This window comes from Toxorhynchites rutilus, chromosome 3 (assembly GCF_029784135.1).
Source record: "Toxorhynchites rutilus septentrionalis strain SRP chromosome 3, ASM2978413v1, whole genome shotgun sequence".
NCBI lineage: Eukaryota > Metazoa > Arthropoda > Insecta > Diptera > Culicidae > Toxorhynchites > Toxorhynchites rutilus.
Genome location: NC_073746.1, coordinates 129,471,255 through 129,487,804, shown reverse-complemented (window position 1 = coordinate 129,487,804; position 16,550 = coordinate 129,471,255). Strand labels below are relative to the sequence as shown.

The following is a 16,550-nucleotide window of genomic DNA, read 5'->3' as shown; positions in this document are numbered from 1 at the left end:
GGGAGATAACTACAATTATCAATAAACACTGTTATATGTTGTGTAAAAAGTCACAACATTCTAAGAAACTGTGCCATTATATACATAACAGTTTCCCTAATTGATATTGAAAAGCAGTGAAAATGACATGCTTGGGTAATCTAGTGTTAAAATGACCGCAGGTGAAGAAATAATTGATTGTTTATACATTTTTGTGCATACGATACTAGAAAGTCCTAAAAAATTCAGATGGAACAATTTCACCCCGAAGCTACATTTTAAAATTTTATGCTATAAATTTTCCAAATTAACACTTAAGGATTTTTTGAACAAAACTTACCATAAGGTGTTGTGGCCTTAGCACCAGTATTGATTTTAAAAATAATTGGGCATTAATCTATCAAAAAAATCGGAAATATTTTCAAAAAAAATGTCGAAGACAGCCCATCAATATGATATTTAATTGTCAGAAGTTACACTTCGAAAAAAATCAAGCTGTTTTTCGAGGAAGATTGAGGACCATTAGATATAAACAACTCTGATTGATAATGGAAGATACGAAGCGAAGCAATTGACCAGAAGCCCGACCAGAAGAATTACATTGACCATCTCCAGTTCCTGCTGAGGAAAAAAATTACGGTTTTTGTGATTTTTCGGATGCGGTCGACGAATCTTGCATGAATCTCTTCAGTGGTCTTCGGTCATTTTCAAACACTTTCGATGCGTTGTACAAAGAAAATCCGTCTTTGCTGGCCTGCGTTGTTCGGTCAAGCTCCTCCCTCATCCTACGTTGTCTGTCCATACTTTTTTTTTGTAACTCCGAGGCATCTGGAATCAATTAAACCAAAGAAAGCTGTATGACCAATTCATCCCACAGAAACGTGTCCATAAGAATGATCGAAAGCCGATCCTGCACATTTTGTTTGTTGGCCCAAAACAAAAAAAAATAACCTGTGCCAAATTTCAGCTAAATCGGACATGATTTAGGGGTGCCTCAAATCGCTCAAAGTTTTTATTTTTTTACCCTCGAAAATCTCCCAAGAGGGGTATGCATGAAACCGGGGGTTTTTTTTTTTTTTATAAATTCGTTTATTTTTACAGGCTCAGTTGCATAAGTTTAAAGGAGCCGAAATCTTAAATATATTTTTAAAACTATATATATGAACAATTTTCTTAAATCTATGGTTAGTAATGTGGGAAACCGATTACTCGCGGTGAACTCGAGATTAGAAGGGTGACATATTTTTCTCAGGAAAAGGATGGGGTATAAGGAAATTATTACAATGTTGATAATCACACACACTCAATTCTTAAATCTATTCGTACATCTATTGTGAATTTACATTTCATTCTCCTGTTTATAGCAAGCGGACCAATTACTCATAAAGGAAGAAATGGAGGGTATAAGGATATAAGGATAATCACACACGAACATCGATAGATTTAAGGAATACATATATTTGGGACATGTAATCAAGGTCTAACCGAGCCAACACATCTCTCACCGGCACATTGGGCTGCCTTCCTCTAGCCCGAAGGGAGTTCTCTAAATTCGATCTGGCAACAAGATACACCTCACACGACCAAACAACGTGTTCGATGTCGTGGTAGCCTCGGCCACAAACGCAGATATTGCTGCCGGCCAGATTGAAACGAAAGAGTAGCGCGTCTAACGAACAGTGATTGGACATGAGTCGGGAGAAGGTGCGAATAAAGTCCCGACTCAAGTCCAGACTTTTGAACCATGGTTTGAGGCTAACCTTAGGGATAATCGAGTGAAGCCACCGGCCCAATTCACCTTCGTTCCATTTGCGTTGCCAGTTAGCGATGGTATTTTTACGGACTAAAGAGTAAAATTCATTGAAGGCGATTTGACGCTGATAAATATCGCCTTCAATCGCACCTACCTTTGCTAATGAGTCAGCCCTCTCATTACCCGGAATTGAGCAATGAGAAGGGACCCACACAAAGGTAATGACATAACAGCGTCTGGATAAAGCACTCAAATTTTCTCGTATTCTCTCAAGGAAGTACGGCGAGTGCTTTTCCGGCCTCACTGAACGGATAGCTTCGACAGAGCTAAGACTATCCGTTACAATGTAATAGTGTTCAACAGGTCGTGAGGCGACGCTGTCCAGCGCCCAATGAATTGCTGCCAATTCAGCAATATACACTGAGCAAGGATTCTGAAGACTGTGTGAGGTGCTAAAAAATTCGTTGAACACTCCAAATCCTGTGGACTCGTTTATAGTGGACCCATCAGTAAAGTACATATTATCACAATTGATACCCCCATACTTTTCATCGAAGATCGTTGGAGCGATCCTCGATCGTTGGTAATCTGAATATCCATGGATATCTTGCTTCATGGACAGATCAAAATGCACAGAGGAATTGATGTAGTCGGGGAAACAAACACGGTTGGGAATATACGAAGAAGGATCAACCTGCATGGAGATGAATTCATGATATGAACTCATGAATCCGGAGTGAAAATTTAGCTCGATCAGCTGCTCAAAATTTCCGATCACCAATGGGTTCATGACCTTACACCGGATGAAGAACCGAAGAGATAATAAATTGAAGCGATCTTTTAGTGGGAGTAGGCCTGCCAAAACCTCGAGACTCATGGTATGCGTTGAGGGCATACATCCCAACGCGATACGGAGACAAAGATACTGAATTCGCTCGAGTTTAATGAGGTGTGTTTTGGCAGCTGATTGAAAGCAGAAACTGCCATACTCCATCACTGAGAGAATAGTTGTTCGATACAACATTATAAGATCTTCGGGATGGGCTCCCCACCAGGTGCCGGTAATTGTACGGAGAAAGTTTATTCTTTGTTGACATTTTTTACTCAGATACCTAATATGGGCCCCCCAAGTACATTTGGAGTCGAACCAGACCCCAAGATACTTGAATGACATAGCATGAGTGATCGGTTTACCCAAAAGTTGAAGCTTTGGTTTTGCTGGTCTATGCTTCCTAGAAAAAACCACCATCTCTGTTTTCTCCGTGGAGAATTCGATCCCTAGCCCAATGGCCCAGGTTGAAAAATTGTTCAAAGTATCTTGTAAGGGTCCTTGCAGGTCGGATTCGTTTGATCCTACGACAGACACCACTCCATCATCTGCAAGTTGTCTTAGGCTGCAATTTTGTGTAAGGCAATTGTCGATGTCGCTTACATAGAAGTTGTACAAAAGGGGGCTTAAACATGAGCCCTGGGGGAGTCCCATGTAAGAGACCCGACTTACTGCCGAATCTCCGTGAGAAAAGTTCAAATGCTTCTCACAAAGCAAGTTATATAAAATATTATTCAATAGAGGCGGAAGACCCCGAGAGTGTAATTTGTCTGACAAAACCTCTATTGAAACAGAATCAAAGGCCCCCTTTATGTCCAAGAATACTGAAGCCATTTGTTTTTTTCCGGCGTAAGCCATTTGAATTTCTGAAGAAAGCAACGCAAGACAATCATTCGTCCCCTTGCCCCTGCGGAACCCATATTGTGTATCTGAGAGTAGGCCATTCGTTTCAACCCATCGATCAAGGCGAAACAAGATCATTTTCTCCAACAATTTCCGTATACAAGACAGCATTGCTATTGGGCGGTACGAATTGAAGTCGGACGCGGGTTTTCCGGGTTTTTGAATAGCTATAACTCGTACTTGTCTCCAATCATCTGGAACAATATTATTCTCCAGAAACCGATTGAATAAATTCAACAAGCGATGTTTCGCCACATCAGGGAGGTTTTTCAGCAAGTTGAACTTAATTCTATCCGATCCCGGAGCAGAATTGTTACATGAAAGGAGAGCAAGAGAGAATTCTACCATCGAAAACTCGGAATCAAGATCGCACCTATCTTGTGGTATATCTCGAACAATTTTTTGCACAGGAGCGGAATCAGGACAAACCTTCCGTGCAAAATTAAAAATCCATCGATGTGAATATTCTTCGCTTTCATTCGTTGAAGAGCGATTTCTCATGTTTCGAGCCACTTTCCATATTTTTTTCATTGACGTTTCTCGTGACAAACCTCCCACGAAATTTCGCCAATAAGCACGTTTTTTCCCTTTGATTAAGTTTTTAAATTGATCTTCAAGGGCTAAATACGTTTGAAAATTTTCAGGGGTTCCACGTTTCCGAAAAGCTTTAAATGCATTCGATTTTTCTACATAAAGCTTGGAACATTGGCTATCCCACCATAGATTGGGAGGCCTTCGGGAAATGGTGGAACCTGGGATGGGTTTCGTTTGAGCGCGAACCGCGCTGTCATAGATCAAACGAGAAAGGAAGTTATACTCCTCCAATGGAGGTAAACCATCTCTGGAATTGATGGCTAGAGCAATCGCGTCCGCATATTTTTTCCAGTCAATGTGTCTTGTGAGGTCATATGCCATGTTTATAGATTCAGAAGAATTTGACCCAATGGTGATGGAAATTTTGATTGGCAAGTGATCACTACCGTTGGGGTCCTGGATTACATTCCACTTGCAATCTAACGATAGTGAATTCGAGCAAAGCGAGAGGTCAAGAGCACTTGGGTTAGCAGGAGGTTTAGGTACACGTGTTGTTTCCCCAGTGTTCAAAAGTGTCATATTGAAGCTGTTACAAAGATCATATATCAACAGTGAACGATTGTCGTCGTACTGTTCCCCCCAGGCAGTTCCGTGAGAGTTGAAGTCTCCCAAGATCAATCGTGGCTCAGGAAGGAGTGAGCACATGTCAACAAGTTGCTTGCGGCTAACCGCAGCTCTCGGAGGCCAATACAAGCTGACAATACAGAGGTCTTTTCCTCTGATGTTTGCATGACAAGCAACAGCTTCAATCCCTCCAATAGGTGGAAGGTCAATTCGAAAAAATGAGTGGCACTTATTGATCCCCAATAGCACCCCTCCGTATCTGTCATCACGGTCCAAGCGTATAATATTAAAATCGTGGAAAGAGAGATCATCTCGCGAAGAAAGCCAAGTTTCGGACAGAGCAAAAACATCACAATTGAACTTATGAATTAAAAATTTGAATGTATCCAATTTAGGGATAAGACTACGACAATTCCACTGTAAAACAGTGATATCTCCGACCTCTCTATTTGAATTAGACATCAAGAGAGATAATCATTGCAAGGAGGGGCCATGTTTGCATCAATTGTTGCAAAATTGTCTTTAATACTGGAAGCATTGATATGACAATGGTTCTGATGGAGTCGGAAACATTAAAGCATGTGAAGATTTGAGCCACAAGGTCAGTCAACTTTATAAATCCCGATTGGGAAGTTGAACTTGACGGTAAAATAGGGACAGTTGGGGTTTTTGATGTTCCTTCGAGTGCTGGGTCGTTCGAAGGTGAATTATTCCCACGGAAGCCAGGAGGAACCTGATTTTGCTTGTCCGCTGCACTCGATTTTTTAGGCATGCTAACAGAGGGTATAACCGGAGGGGCTTGTACTTGAACTTTGGGAGTGGTCACATTTTTGCGCCGGGGATTCCCTTGGAAGATGTACGGTGTGCCCTCGTTAGCTGTATCCGCTTCCATTTCGTCAACTGGCAGCGAAGCGAAGACATTGTTTGCGGTTAAAGGTTGTTGCTGTTGGGCCAATGGAGAAGCGCCCTTTAAAATTTCCGCAAAAGTGCGCTTCGAACGTTCCTTTAAAGAGCGCTTCTGCTTCTCCCAGCGACTCTTGTAAGTTTCACAAGCCGAGAGCACGTGCGGAGTTCCTCCGCAATATGGACACTTTTGCTCAATCGCACTGCAGGATTTGTCCACATGTTGCTCTCCGCAAGTGGCACAGCGCTCCTTGTTGGCGCAGTAAGCTGCTGTGTGACCAACTGACTTGCATTTCAGGCAAGTCATGGGCTTTGGCACGAAGAGTCGCAGCGGTAGCCTCAATTTGTCCACCATAACGTAGTCAGGGAGGGCGGAGCCAGCAAAAGTGACTCTAAACGAGTCGGACGGCGTAAATTTCGATTCTTTCCCTTCCTGGGAGACTTTGCCGAGTTGTCGGCATTCTAAGATTTTAACCTTAATCAAAGGCAGCTTTTTAAATCTGCCATCTCCTTCCATAATTGATTTGCACGTCAGACCCGTTTCGGTTATCACCCCCGAGATTTCTACGTCATGGGAAGGCACGTAGACACGATATTCCAGGGTAAACCTCTGGTCGACGACAATACCGTTTGCGTCTTTCCGATCAGCTACGACAACACGCAGTTTGGTCGGTCTAACCTTCGAAATTTCTGTCACGGAGGAGTATCTTGCCAGATCTTTCATGATCTGAATAACATTAAGTGCTTTTCCGTTTGGCTTAGGCCTGAAGAAAACAACCCACGGACCAGTTCCAGGTGCATCTTCAGGATAGACCTTGACACGTGGAGAGAAGACTACAGGACGAGAAGGAGATGACGAGGATTGAAGGGGATCGAGGACAACAGGATGGGGAGGCGAAATCTGAGCTGTTGTAGGAGCGAGGGGGGTTGGAGAGGAGGTATTTGCAGGTTTTTTAGAGGGGGGCTTGCTAGAGTTAGCAGACTCGTCCCCGGACGAAACATCCTCTGATGTAGGAACGCGTTTAAGTGTCTTCGCTGTTCCTTTATTAGAACTTTTTTCAACCAGAGGGGAGTCATCATCAGAGATCTCCATATCTGGAGATCCTCCCCCTCCTTCTGCCATTCTGTAATTCGTACTTATATTCTAATAATTTGTTTTTAATAATAATAATAATAATTAAAAAAAAAAAATTAAAAAAAAATAAATCTTATATCTTATTTATTTCTATTCACCACAATGCACCCCAGTGCTGATGAACTGGCAACCGCTGCTTGCTTCTCAATCGGAGCGCTTGAGCGCTCGGCACTATCACACACCACTAAGAAGTGATGCTCTCCTTCACACTGCTGTAACTTAGCAGCGAATCGCGCTGGTATTGTGTGCGTGCAACTGACCACCGATGTCCGACTTCGACTGCGATGGCGACAAATCGGCGATAACTGAAAGCCGGCTGGCCTTGCCAGGCTTTGACGATTCAGCCTTTCTCACCAATTCCGAGTTCACACTGCGTTCCACGATATCTCGAACAATTCGAAAACGCGCGAAAAAAGCACACCCGGGCGACAAAAAAAAAATAATAACAGCCAACGGTAACCGAAAACAATGCTTCAACGGAGACGCTCACAGCACACGACCGGTTACTCGAAGCTTATGCCGAAGAATGAAACCGGGGGTTTAAAAAAATATATATTTTGATGCCAAATGTTTTCGAATTGCATGATACATTGAGATTTATTAAGAGTTATCCCGAAATATTTTTAAAAAAATACACTCGGTCGTTTTTTCGTCTGAAAAGTCAATTTTTGAGATTTTTTTTTTAGATAACAATCAATCTTGTTGCCGACAATCGACGACTTGTAGGCTTGTAGGAACTTTACTGTACAAAACACGAAATATTTTATCAGCGGAAAAAAGCTTAAAACCACAATCGAAAAATTTCAATTTCTTACAATCAAAGCACCGTCATCCGGGGGCAAATTGATCACCGGGGTGAAATTGATCCAACGTATTACTGAAAACAAACCTAAATTTTCAGAGGTATTATGCAATTTAGTTTTAAACTTTTTTAATCTGACATGTTCAATAATCATCTGAAAGTTCTTTTTTGTGAATGACTCTCAACAAATCACTTATTAAATTGCATGGAAATTAACATTTTTCTGAATAGCATTTTTGTTTCCATTTTTAACTATGGTAAAAAACATATTTTCAACACATCAAAATAACACAATATTTCTAGCCGATACTTGATAAGTTGAATAAGTAATAAAATTCTTGTTATTACTATTCAAACAAGTGAGAAAAAACTGTTTCACAAAAAAGCACCACGAATGACCAGAACCGAATCTCATCTAGCTCATTGGTGACCGGATGACCTGCAGATCAGTGTTTAAATCGAGTTATGGAAAGGCATGACCACACCTTTGATTAAATCGGGTTTTTGTAACCTCAAACCCTTGAATTATCATGAAAATGACCGTAGGTAAGGACATAATTGTTTTTTTTATACATATTTGTGCATACAATACTAGAAAATCCTGAAAAATGTAGATTGATCAATTTTAAAATTTCATGCTAAAAATTTTCCAAATTAACACTTAAGGATTTTTCTAACAAAACTTATCAAAAGGTTTTGTGGCCTTAGCACCAGTACTGATTTTAAAAATAGTTGGTGTACATCTATCAAAACAAAATCGGAAATATTCACATTTTTCTAAAATTAGTGATCAATTTGATCCCGGTTTACGGTTCCGTTTTCCTCTACCTATCAAGTTTCACTAGGATTTTTTTACGTTAGGTTAGGTAAAAATTAAATTCTCTTATAAAGTGCCAAGAATAGCTTTTGGTAGTGTTTTAGAAAATCTCCTGCAATTTTGCTAATATTGCAGTAAGTTCTAATGTTAGCAAGTTATCTTAGGAAAATCAATTCTAGAAGTATAGTACAATGGATATAATCTCAAATTTATATTATAGAACAGAATAGATAACTTCTACGTCAAAGGACGTATCGGGCAAACTGGAGCAGCTCTGACATGAATGAACGCATGGCTCTGATTTGAATGAAGCTTTTTTGGGATTATTCGTTCAAAGGGCGTATGCATGGATTTTATTCCAAAAATTGTAGCGCGGAAACCTTTTGTTTGCAAAGAAAAACCACCTAAGGATGAGTAGTAACTAGGTTAATGAGGTTTTGCGGAAAAATACACAGGGGAATTTTTTTCGGTACTCATTAAGGTATTTTGTAATTGGTAAATTATTCAAATGATTGAAACATAAATATTAAATATCTCGAAGACGAATGCTTTAGGCAGTTAATTATTATGGTCTTTATGATTTGAAATGAACGCAAGAATCATAGAAAAGTTAAACAACATAAGTTTTTTTTTTACTTTGATTACTCCATCCTGGTAATGTGATCCCAATTTCCATTATTACTTTAACATATTCAAGTGAAAAATGGTTTTTGAGTTATTTAATTTTTTTCTCAACAAAATATATTTTTTTTATAATTCGTTTATTTTTAAGGCTCAGTTACATAAGTTTAAAGGAGCCGAATTCTTAACTATATTTTTTATAACTATACTAGCTATACAAGCTGACTTCGTCCCGCCCAAAATTATTGTTCTGATATCAATTCTTTAGAACAAATTTCTAAACTTTTTCTCATCATAGCATTGCTCCATGGGCAGAACACAACAAATACAACAAAATGAAGACGGCTCAACCTTTTTTCGGCTTCCGGACCTTTCCTTCTTCGGATTTTGCGATTAGCAACACATTTGGCCTTCCATTTTTATTTATTTTTTATTTTAGAAGATATAGGAATGCGTTATTCCGCCTGAAGATCCATTTCCACTCTCGAACAATGATCACTTTCGCGAGCGCAAATATCGAATGAACTAACAACGCTTATCATGATGTTATTTTCGAACATATGGGTATTCAGTTTTCCGAATTTTCCGATCTTCCTTCAGAGTTTTCCGGAAATTTTCCGATTTTTCTCTCCACTATATTGATCTACAGAAAGAGACGAATACAAAAAACTAAAGAAGGCTAAAATCGGACCATCCCTTCTTCGGGTTTTCCGCTTACGAACAGATTTGGCCTTCCATTTTTATTTATATAGCTATAAACGATTTTCTTAATTCTTTGGTTGGTAAGGTAGAAAACCGATTACTAGCGGTCGACTCGAGTTTAGAAGGGGGACATATTTTCTTCAGGAAAAAAATGGGATATAATAAAATTGTAGCAATGTTGATTATTTCACTTAACTCTAAAATCTATTCGTACATCTATTGTGTGTTACAATTACTTCAAATAAAAAATGATCGATGCAAATTTTACATATTTTCAAGTCATTCTGGCTGGAAATGCTCAATACAAGGCGTTTTATGACAGAATTTTTGTGCATGTTTCTAAAAATGTTTAAAAAGAAAAGCGTAAGAGTTTTGTTTCCTTTTTAATTATTTAAATTGAATTAAATATAATTTAAATTAGTGTTAGCGGGATACGAGTTTCGCAATAGCATTTTAGCTGGGAAACAAGAAGTGAATTCAAATATTTCTCTACATCAATTTGAATAATGAATAAAAATTGCATTTAATTTCACCGATATTTTTTTTCTGAAAATAAATTGCACTAGTTCTCAGCGTTCCTCGTGTTGAGCTTCTGTATTCCATTCGACTATGTAAGGAAAACTATTACGCATTAATTGAAGTTATTCAATTTACAACGTTAGTTTTTCACAACAACACATAATAATAATTTCGAATAAATGAACGGTGTAAAAAAAAATGTTGAATTTGTATCGTTTTCAATGCAATCCGGTTTATTTTCCCACAAATGAATTTTTTTTTCCACTTTACGCTCTCGAACTCAATGGAAAAAAATTCATTTCGCACCTGTTTATGCAAACACCGCTAGGACAAGTTGAACCGCGAAAATTTCGTTTGCTGCCAATCAATCAACCAATCGATCAAAATTGTCTGGCGGCAAACATAGCCGCACGCATCGCGCATTTTGCCAGACAATTAGATTAATGCTTCGTTTTTGTTTCTTCTCCTCCCGGAACAGGCCTGCACCTGCGCAGCATAGAAGAGCCTCAGAGCAGAATGCCCGCCGAGCAGGGGGGCACAGTGGGGCTCGATACTTCGTTGGGTTCTCGTTCTGGTGTCCCCCTGCCGCTACAGCTTCAGCCAGCTTCTCAGCAGTCGCAGTCCGTGCCGAACAGTATTTCGGGTCTAAACCATCACCAGCTGGCCCTAAACAATCACCACCACCATCCGCACCACCACCTCCACCACAATCACCACTACCAGCATCATCACAGTGGCGGGGGCATACCGGTGGCCAGCAACTCGGGCAGCAATTCCAGCTACGATGCCGAATTCGCTCGGATGGAAGCCTGGCTGGACGAGAATCAGGAGTTCGTCCAGGATTATTTCATACGAAAAGCCACCAGAAACATGGTCGACGGGTGGCTTGTTTCGCATGCCACACCGATGACGACGGGGGGAACCGGCAGCAGTATGGACTCGCCGACTCACGGTGCTGCGGTGCAAGCCAACTCGAGCCGGGGTGGGTCCGGAGCCACAACTCCTGTGAGGTGAGTGTTAGAATGTGATAGTTTCATACACTAGAGAATCTGCGGCGATTCCGGAGAGCGGCTTCGAAAAATGTTTCGATATTTGGATATTTTATTTCTTGACGTAACTGTATTATTTCGAGAGGGACCAATTTTGGAGGCGATGCAATAAATCTGAATAATAGCTTTTTCGTATTTTGTTCAAAAATTCTCGGTACTTTTCTGACAGGAAGTATTTTCCGATGGTGTATGAGGTAACACAGTAAAACTTTTTTTTTTGCAAAATTCAATTTTATTATTCAACATAATTGCCTTCAAAGGCGATTTGTTTATTTATTTGTTATCAACAGGCCTGAACAAGAGTGCCCTAATGACATACATAAATCTAACTTAAATTCTACCTAAAAGAATACTAGAAAAAATCCTTTTCAGATGTGAACGGGTCAAGTTAAAATCGTACGAAGTGTACGAGCGGTTGAAAACTCGGCACATACTTGAAACGGGTTCATTACACCCGTAATTAGTGCGTGAAGCAGCACTACAGCGATTATAGCGATCTTGCAACTTTTCGATACATTTTTTATAGTACTCTTTCGGATTTTCCTCAGAATAGGCCTCAGTTTCGGTAATCACTTCATCATCGGTCTTAAATTTCTTGTCAGCGAGCATTCTCTTCAAGTCTGCGAACAGAAAATAGTCGCTGGGGGCCAGATCTGGAGAATTCGGTGGATGCGGAAGCAATTCGAAGGTCAATTCGTGCAATTACACACGAAATTCGGATTTTTCCATTTTTTTTACAATAACAAAAGTTGCTTCACTCTTAATGCTGTAATTCACGAACCAATCGACCGATTGCTGTTAAATTTTGACACGTATCCATTGAAAGATGGTAATTTGTGATAGTCAAATATATTTTTGCAAAAGACGCCATCTAGACGACAACCTTATGAACTTTTCACCCGAACTGTTACATGCACGAATTCAAAGAAATAATGCATCTTCATAGATAGACATCAGTCACACTCACCTTTAATTCGCTTTAGAAAATCGTCCTATAGCATATATTCAATTCTATGTGGTTCCTACCTTATTCATAAATTGAAATTGAAGTGGGAGAGAAATCATGAATGCACACTAGAGTGCCAATGAAAATGGCCATCTCGAATTTTCAAAGGGAACTTGATCAAAAATGTTGATTCCTGCGAAAAACTACCCTATGCAAAATATCAGCTCATTCGGACTTTATTCACAGCGGTCATAGTTTGAGTTTTTTGAAAACCGAAAAAAGAGGAAATCGGGGTTTGCACGATAAAATACCCTCTGCAAAATATTAGCTCATACGGACTTCATTTACTATTGTCGAAAATCTCAAAACTTAAGTTTTCTGAAAATCGAAATACAGGTCGGACTCCAATATCCGGGATTCGATCATCCGAAAGTTTAGACTCTATTATCCGGAGTATTTTATTTTTGATTCTCGGAAATTTTGAATAATTGGTATAATAGTTCCTTATTGAATAGCTAATATAGGTAACAAATGAAAGGGAATGACTAGTAGAATACAGTTATTTATGAAAAATGCAAGTCCAAGATGGCGGACACTACACAATGGTGGATTACATTTTTTCTCAGAACACCATCAATATGGGTATCAAATGAAAGGGCTTGACTAGTTATAAGAAATGCAAATCCAAGATGGCCGCCCCCACAAGGCGCCATATATATTTTTTTCACAACCCCATCTATATAGGTATCGAATGAAAGAGCTTGACTAGTAGAATACAGTTATTTATGTAGAATTCAAATCCAAGATGGCGGCCATTACGAAATGGCGGATTTTATATTTTTGTTACAACCCCATCAATATTGGTATCAAATGAAAGGGCTTGATTAGTAGAATACAGTTATTTATGAAAAATGCCAATTCAAGATGGCGGCCACTACAAAATGGCGGATTACATATTGTCTCAGAACCCTATCTATATGGGTATCAAATGAAAGTGCTCAACTGGTATGAAGATCGCAGTTCAATTTCAACAATCCTTTTTCAATGGTTCCATCCAGCTTCTTCTTGAATGGCGTTAACGTTCCCTGTAGAACTTTCGCCGTCTCAACGTATGCATCAACTAGCGTTATTTATTAATACTTAGTTGAAATTTCTTAAGCCAAATAACACGCCTTGAATGTATTCGAGGGGCAAGCTCTAGAATACGCGTGACCACAGTGCAAGTCGAAGAAAATTTCTCTGACGAAAAATCCCCCGGCCAGAACGGGGATCGAATCCGAACACCCGGCATGATAATGTGAGACGCTAACCACTTGGCCACGGGTGCACTCCATCTAGCTTGCCCTGTTTGTATGTATGTATGAGTGTTTGTAGGGTTGTCCCACATTAATAGAAAATTTACCCCGTTCCTGTTGAATTATTGATCTGAAATTTGAAACATACATTTAATTCTACTGTCATAATAAAACTGCGTATTCCATGATCCTGAAAAATTCAATTTGGTCGCCGCTAAAAAATGGCTGAATGATTTGGAGAATACACTACACTATAAACAACATAAATTCGAAAAGGTCGCAGCTAAAATTTTTTGACTATGTATTTTCTGCAATCCCCTCAATATTGGTATCAAATGAAATGATTTGACTTCAGTACATCATCAAAATATTCCGAAGAAAGTTAGGTAAGAGATAGAAATTTTAAAAAAATATTTTTTTGAATGGTTTTAATGTATATTAATGATACAGACAATTGACTCAAAACTAGAAAATAAAATAAATGAAAAAAAAACTTTTTAAGTTAAATAGTTTAATGTACTAAAAGCTAGAAAATAATTAGACAAGTAGCAGTTAGTAGTTATCACATCCGTTCCTTCATTAATCTAGGACAATGATGACACTAAAATTAAATCGTGGGTGATTAAACAAATAACTGTGGATAATAGAAATTCAACGTTTATTTCTTACCAAATTTTCTTCGGAATATATTGATGATGTACTACAGGCCGGACTCGATTATATATAGTCGACCATTTTTTTCAACAATTATTTTAAAATCCTATACATAATCGAATCTCAAGAAAACAATTTTTTCACTAATGTCTGAATGTCAAACATTTATAGAAAAATAGCTTTTTTGTGATTCGATTATGTATTGGATTCGAAAATTAACGTTGAAAGTGAAATTGCGATTATATATAATCGGGTCCGACCTGTATTAGTCAAATCATTTCATTTGATACCGATATTGCAGGGGATTGCAAAATATACATAGTCCACCATTTAGTAGCGGCGACCTTTTTGAATTTATGTTGTTTATTATGTTTCGTGTTCTCCAAGTCAAGTCATTCAGCCATTTTTAGCGACGGACAAATTGAATTTTTCAAGATCATGGAATACGGAGTTTTATAATAACAGTAGAATTAAATGTATGTTCCAAATTTCAGATCAATCAGTCAACAGGAACGGGGTGAATTTTCTACTAATGTAGGACAACTTTACAAACATTCAAACATACATACAAACAAGTCAAGCTGAAAGAAATCTTTTAAAAACGTAATTAGTTGTTCGGGGACTGCGGCCATCTTGAAATTGGTTTATTCATGACCTGCTATGTTCTACTAGTCGAGAACTTTTTTTTTGATACCCATATTGATAAGGTTTTGAGAAAAAAACAAAAGTGGGTTATATCTGTGATATAACCGCAAGGTAAACGTAGGACTATCGTTGGCTCGATCATTATTTATTTGAAAAATATTTTGAAAGATTGCAGAAAGTTTTTCTTGTTAGTGTGAGGTTTTATGAGTATAAGTATGGAATTGTTATTAACATAAAATTCAACTCTTTCGAACTTGTTGGTGGTCCCGAAACGAACCGATGGAATTTGAGTGGCCTTGTAAAAGCAACTGAAGATGTTTGATACATGATTCATTTTTGTTTTCGTGAGAATAACACGAGATTTTTCATGATCACTCCATGCGCCAAATAGAAACTGAGGGCGTCACGAAATAAAGTCTATATAACCTTGCATAAAATTCATTTCGTTTTTATCGTGATGTGGCAATTTTTCATGATTGTTGCAGGCGAAAGCAGAAAATCAGAATTGACGCTATTGACGAATTTACGTTAGATTTACAACCAGATGGCGCAGCGAGTAAAATGATGATGTTTTATTCAATTTTTTTAGAAAAATCAGAATGTATCTTCAAATTTCCCGGTTTCACGTGTTTTTTCTACGCTAAAAAGGTTAAAAAATCGCCATTTTACAATGTGGTATGTATATTTTGAAGAATGGCTTGGTATAAGTGTTGTAACCTTAATTTATTCCAATTAGATAAACGATGAGTAGCATGTGTTGCCCTAAAAATACTGCAACTCCTACTTGTATCGGCCCTTACATTATTAATGATATAATCCAACTTAATATGATATCGATTTCATCACCATTATCCACTGTATTCATAACCTGTATGCATTATCAAACTCAAAATTTTCGAAGATTATCAATAATTTTGTTCCAATCGCGTATTGAAATCATCGTAAATATAACTAACTTTCTTACCATATACTGAAGACATTTAATGGTTGAAATGAATCCAAATAGAAATAAAATGAATAATCACGACCGAATCTTGCTTTTCAGTGCGTAGAATAAACAAACATCATCACTTTTGTGGTTCTGAACTCTAATGTAGGTGTTGCATGAGCTGATTCAGTTTTGCGTAAATTCGTAAATTGGATTGCATCACGGGAACACCAAGTCGAATGCGCAAATGCGAATATTCCTTCGCTTGGACGCATTCACACGCAAACAATTTTTCATGACTGTTCCATGCGAAAGCAGAACAGAAACTGATGCGAGTAAAAGTACTCACGCCTTGCATGTGTCCGCTATGGTTTCCCAAACACTAATGCAAGCGAGCAAAAGAAGTCGCAGCTTGCATGTATTCGCTATGACGGTTTCTCCAGGTGCCTAGATTTAGCGTCCGTGTTCGGGAACACATTGCGATCACAATGATGATGCAATGATGATTTCAATAGCTTGCTTTCAAAGCAATTTTTAAGCTATTGAAACGTTTTTTTGGACTAAAAAATGACAATCATATAACTCGTTGACATTTTATCTTTCGGATGAAGTGATTATTATACCGCTCCATTCAGCCGGTAAACAGGTATTAACGTGCGAAACCTTGCACTTCAGCGTCGCGTCACTCTCTCGTTTTCAAAACTTTGAACTTACACCCCGGTACAGAAATGAAAGACGTAGTCCTATGTAAAAAAAAAAATGGCGCCAATTTGTAGTGGTCGCCGATTTGGATTTGCATTTTTCATAAATAACTGTATTTTACTAGTCAATCCCTTTCATTTGATATACATATTGATGAAGTTCTGAGATAATAGGTAATCCGCCATTTGTAGCGGGCGCCATCTTTGATTT

General features: G+C 38.5%; 1 protein-coding gene across 16 annotated transcripts in view; it reads left to right on the top strand.

The window, feature by feature from the left end:
• Positions 1-16,550, top strand: part of LOC129775065 (dual 3',5'-cyclic-AMP and -GMP phosphodiesterase 11-like) — a 375,931-nt gene that overhangs the window by 284,666 nt on the left and 74,715 nt on the right. For all 16 annotated transcript variants that reach the window (XM_055779279.1, XM_055779278.1, XM_055779280.1 and 13 more), the window contains one exon: positions 10,600-11,131. In XM_055779279.1, coding sequence (XP_055635254.1) covers positions 10,638-11,131 — 494 coding nt within the window. In that variant the 5' untranslated portion in view covers positions 10,600-10,637. The remainder of the gene's footprint in view (positions 1-10,599; positions 11,132-16,550) is intronic.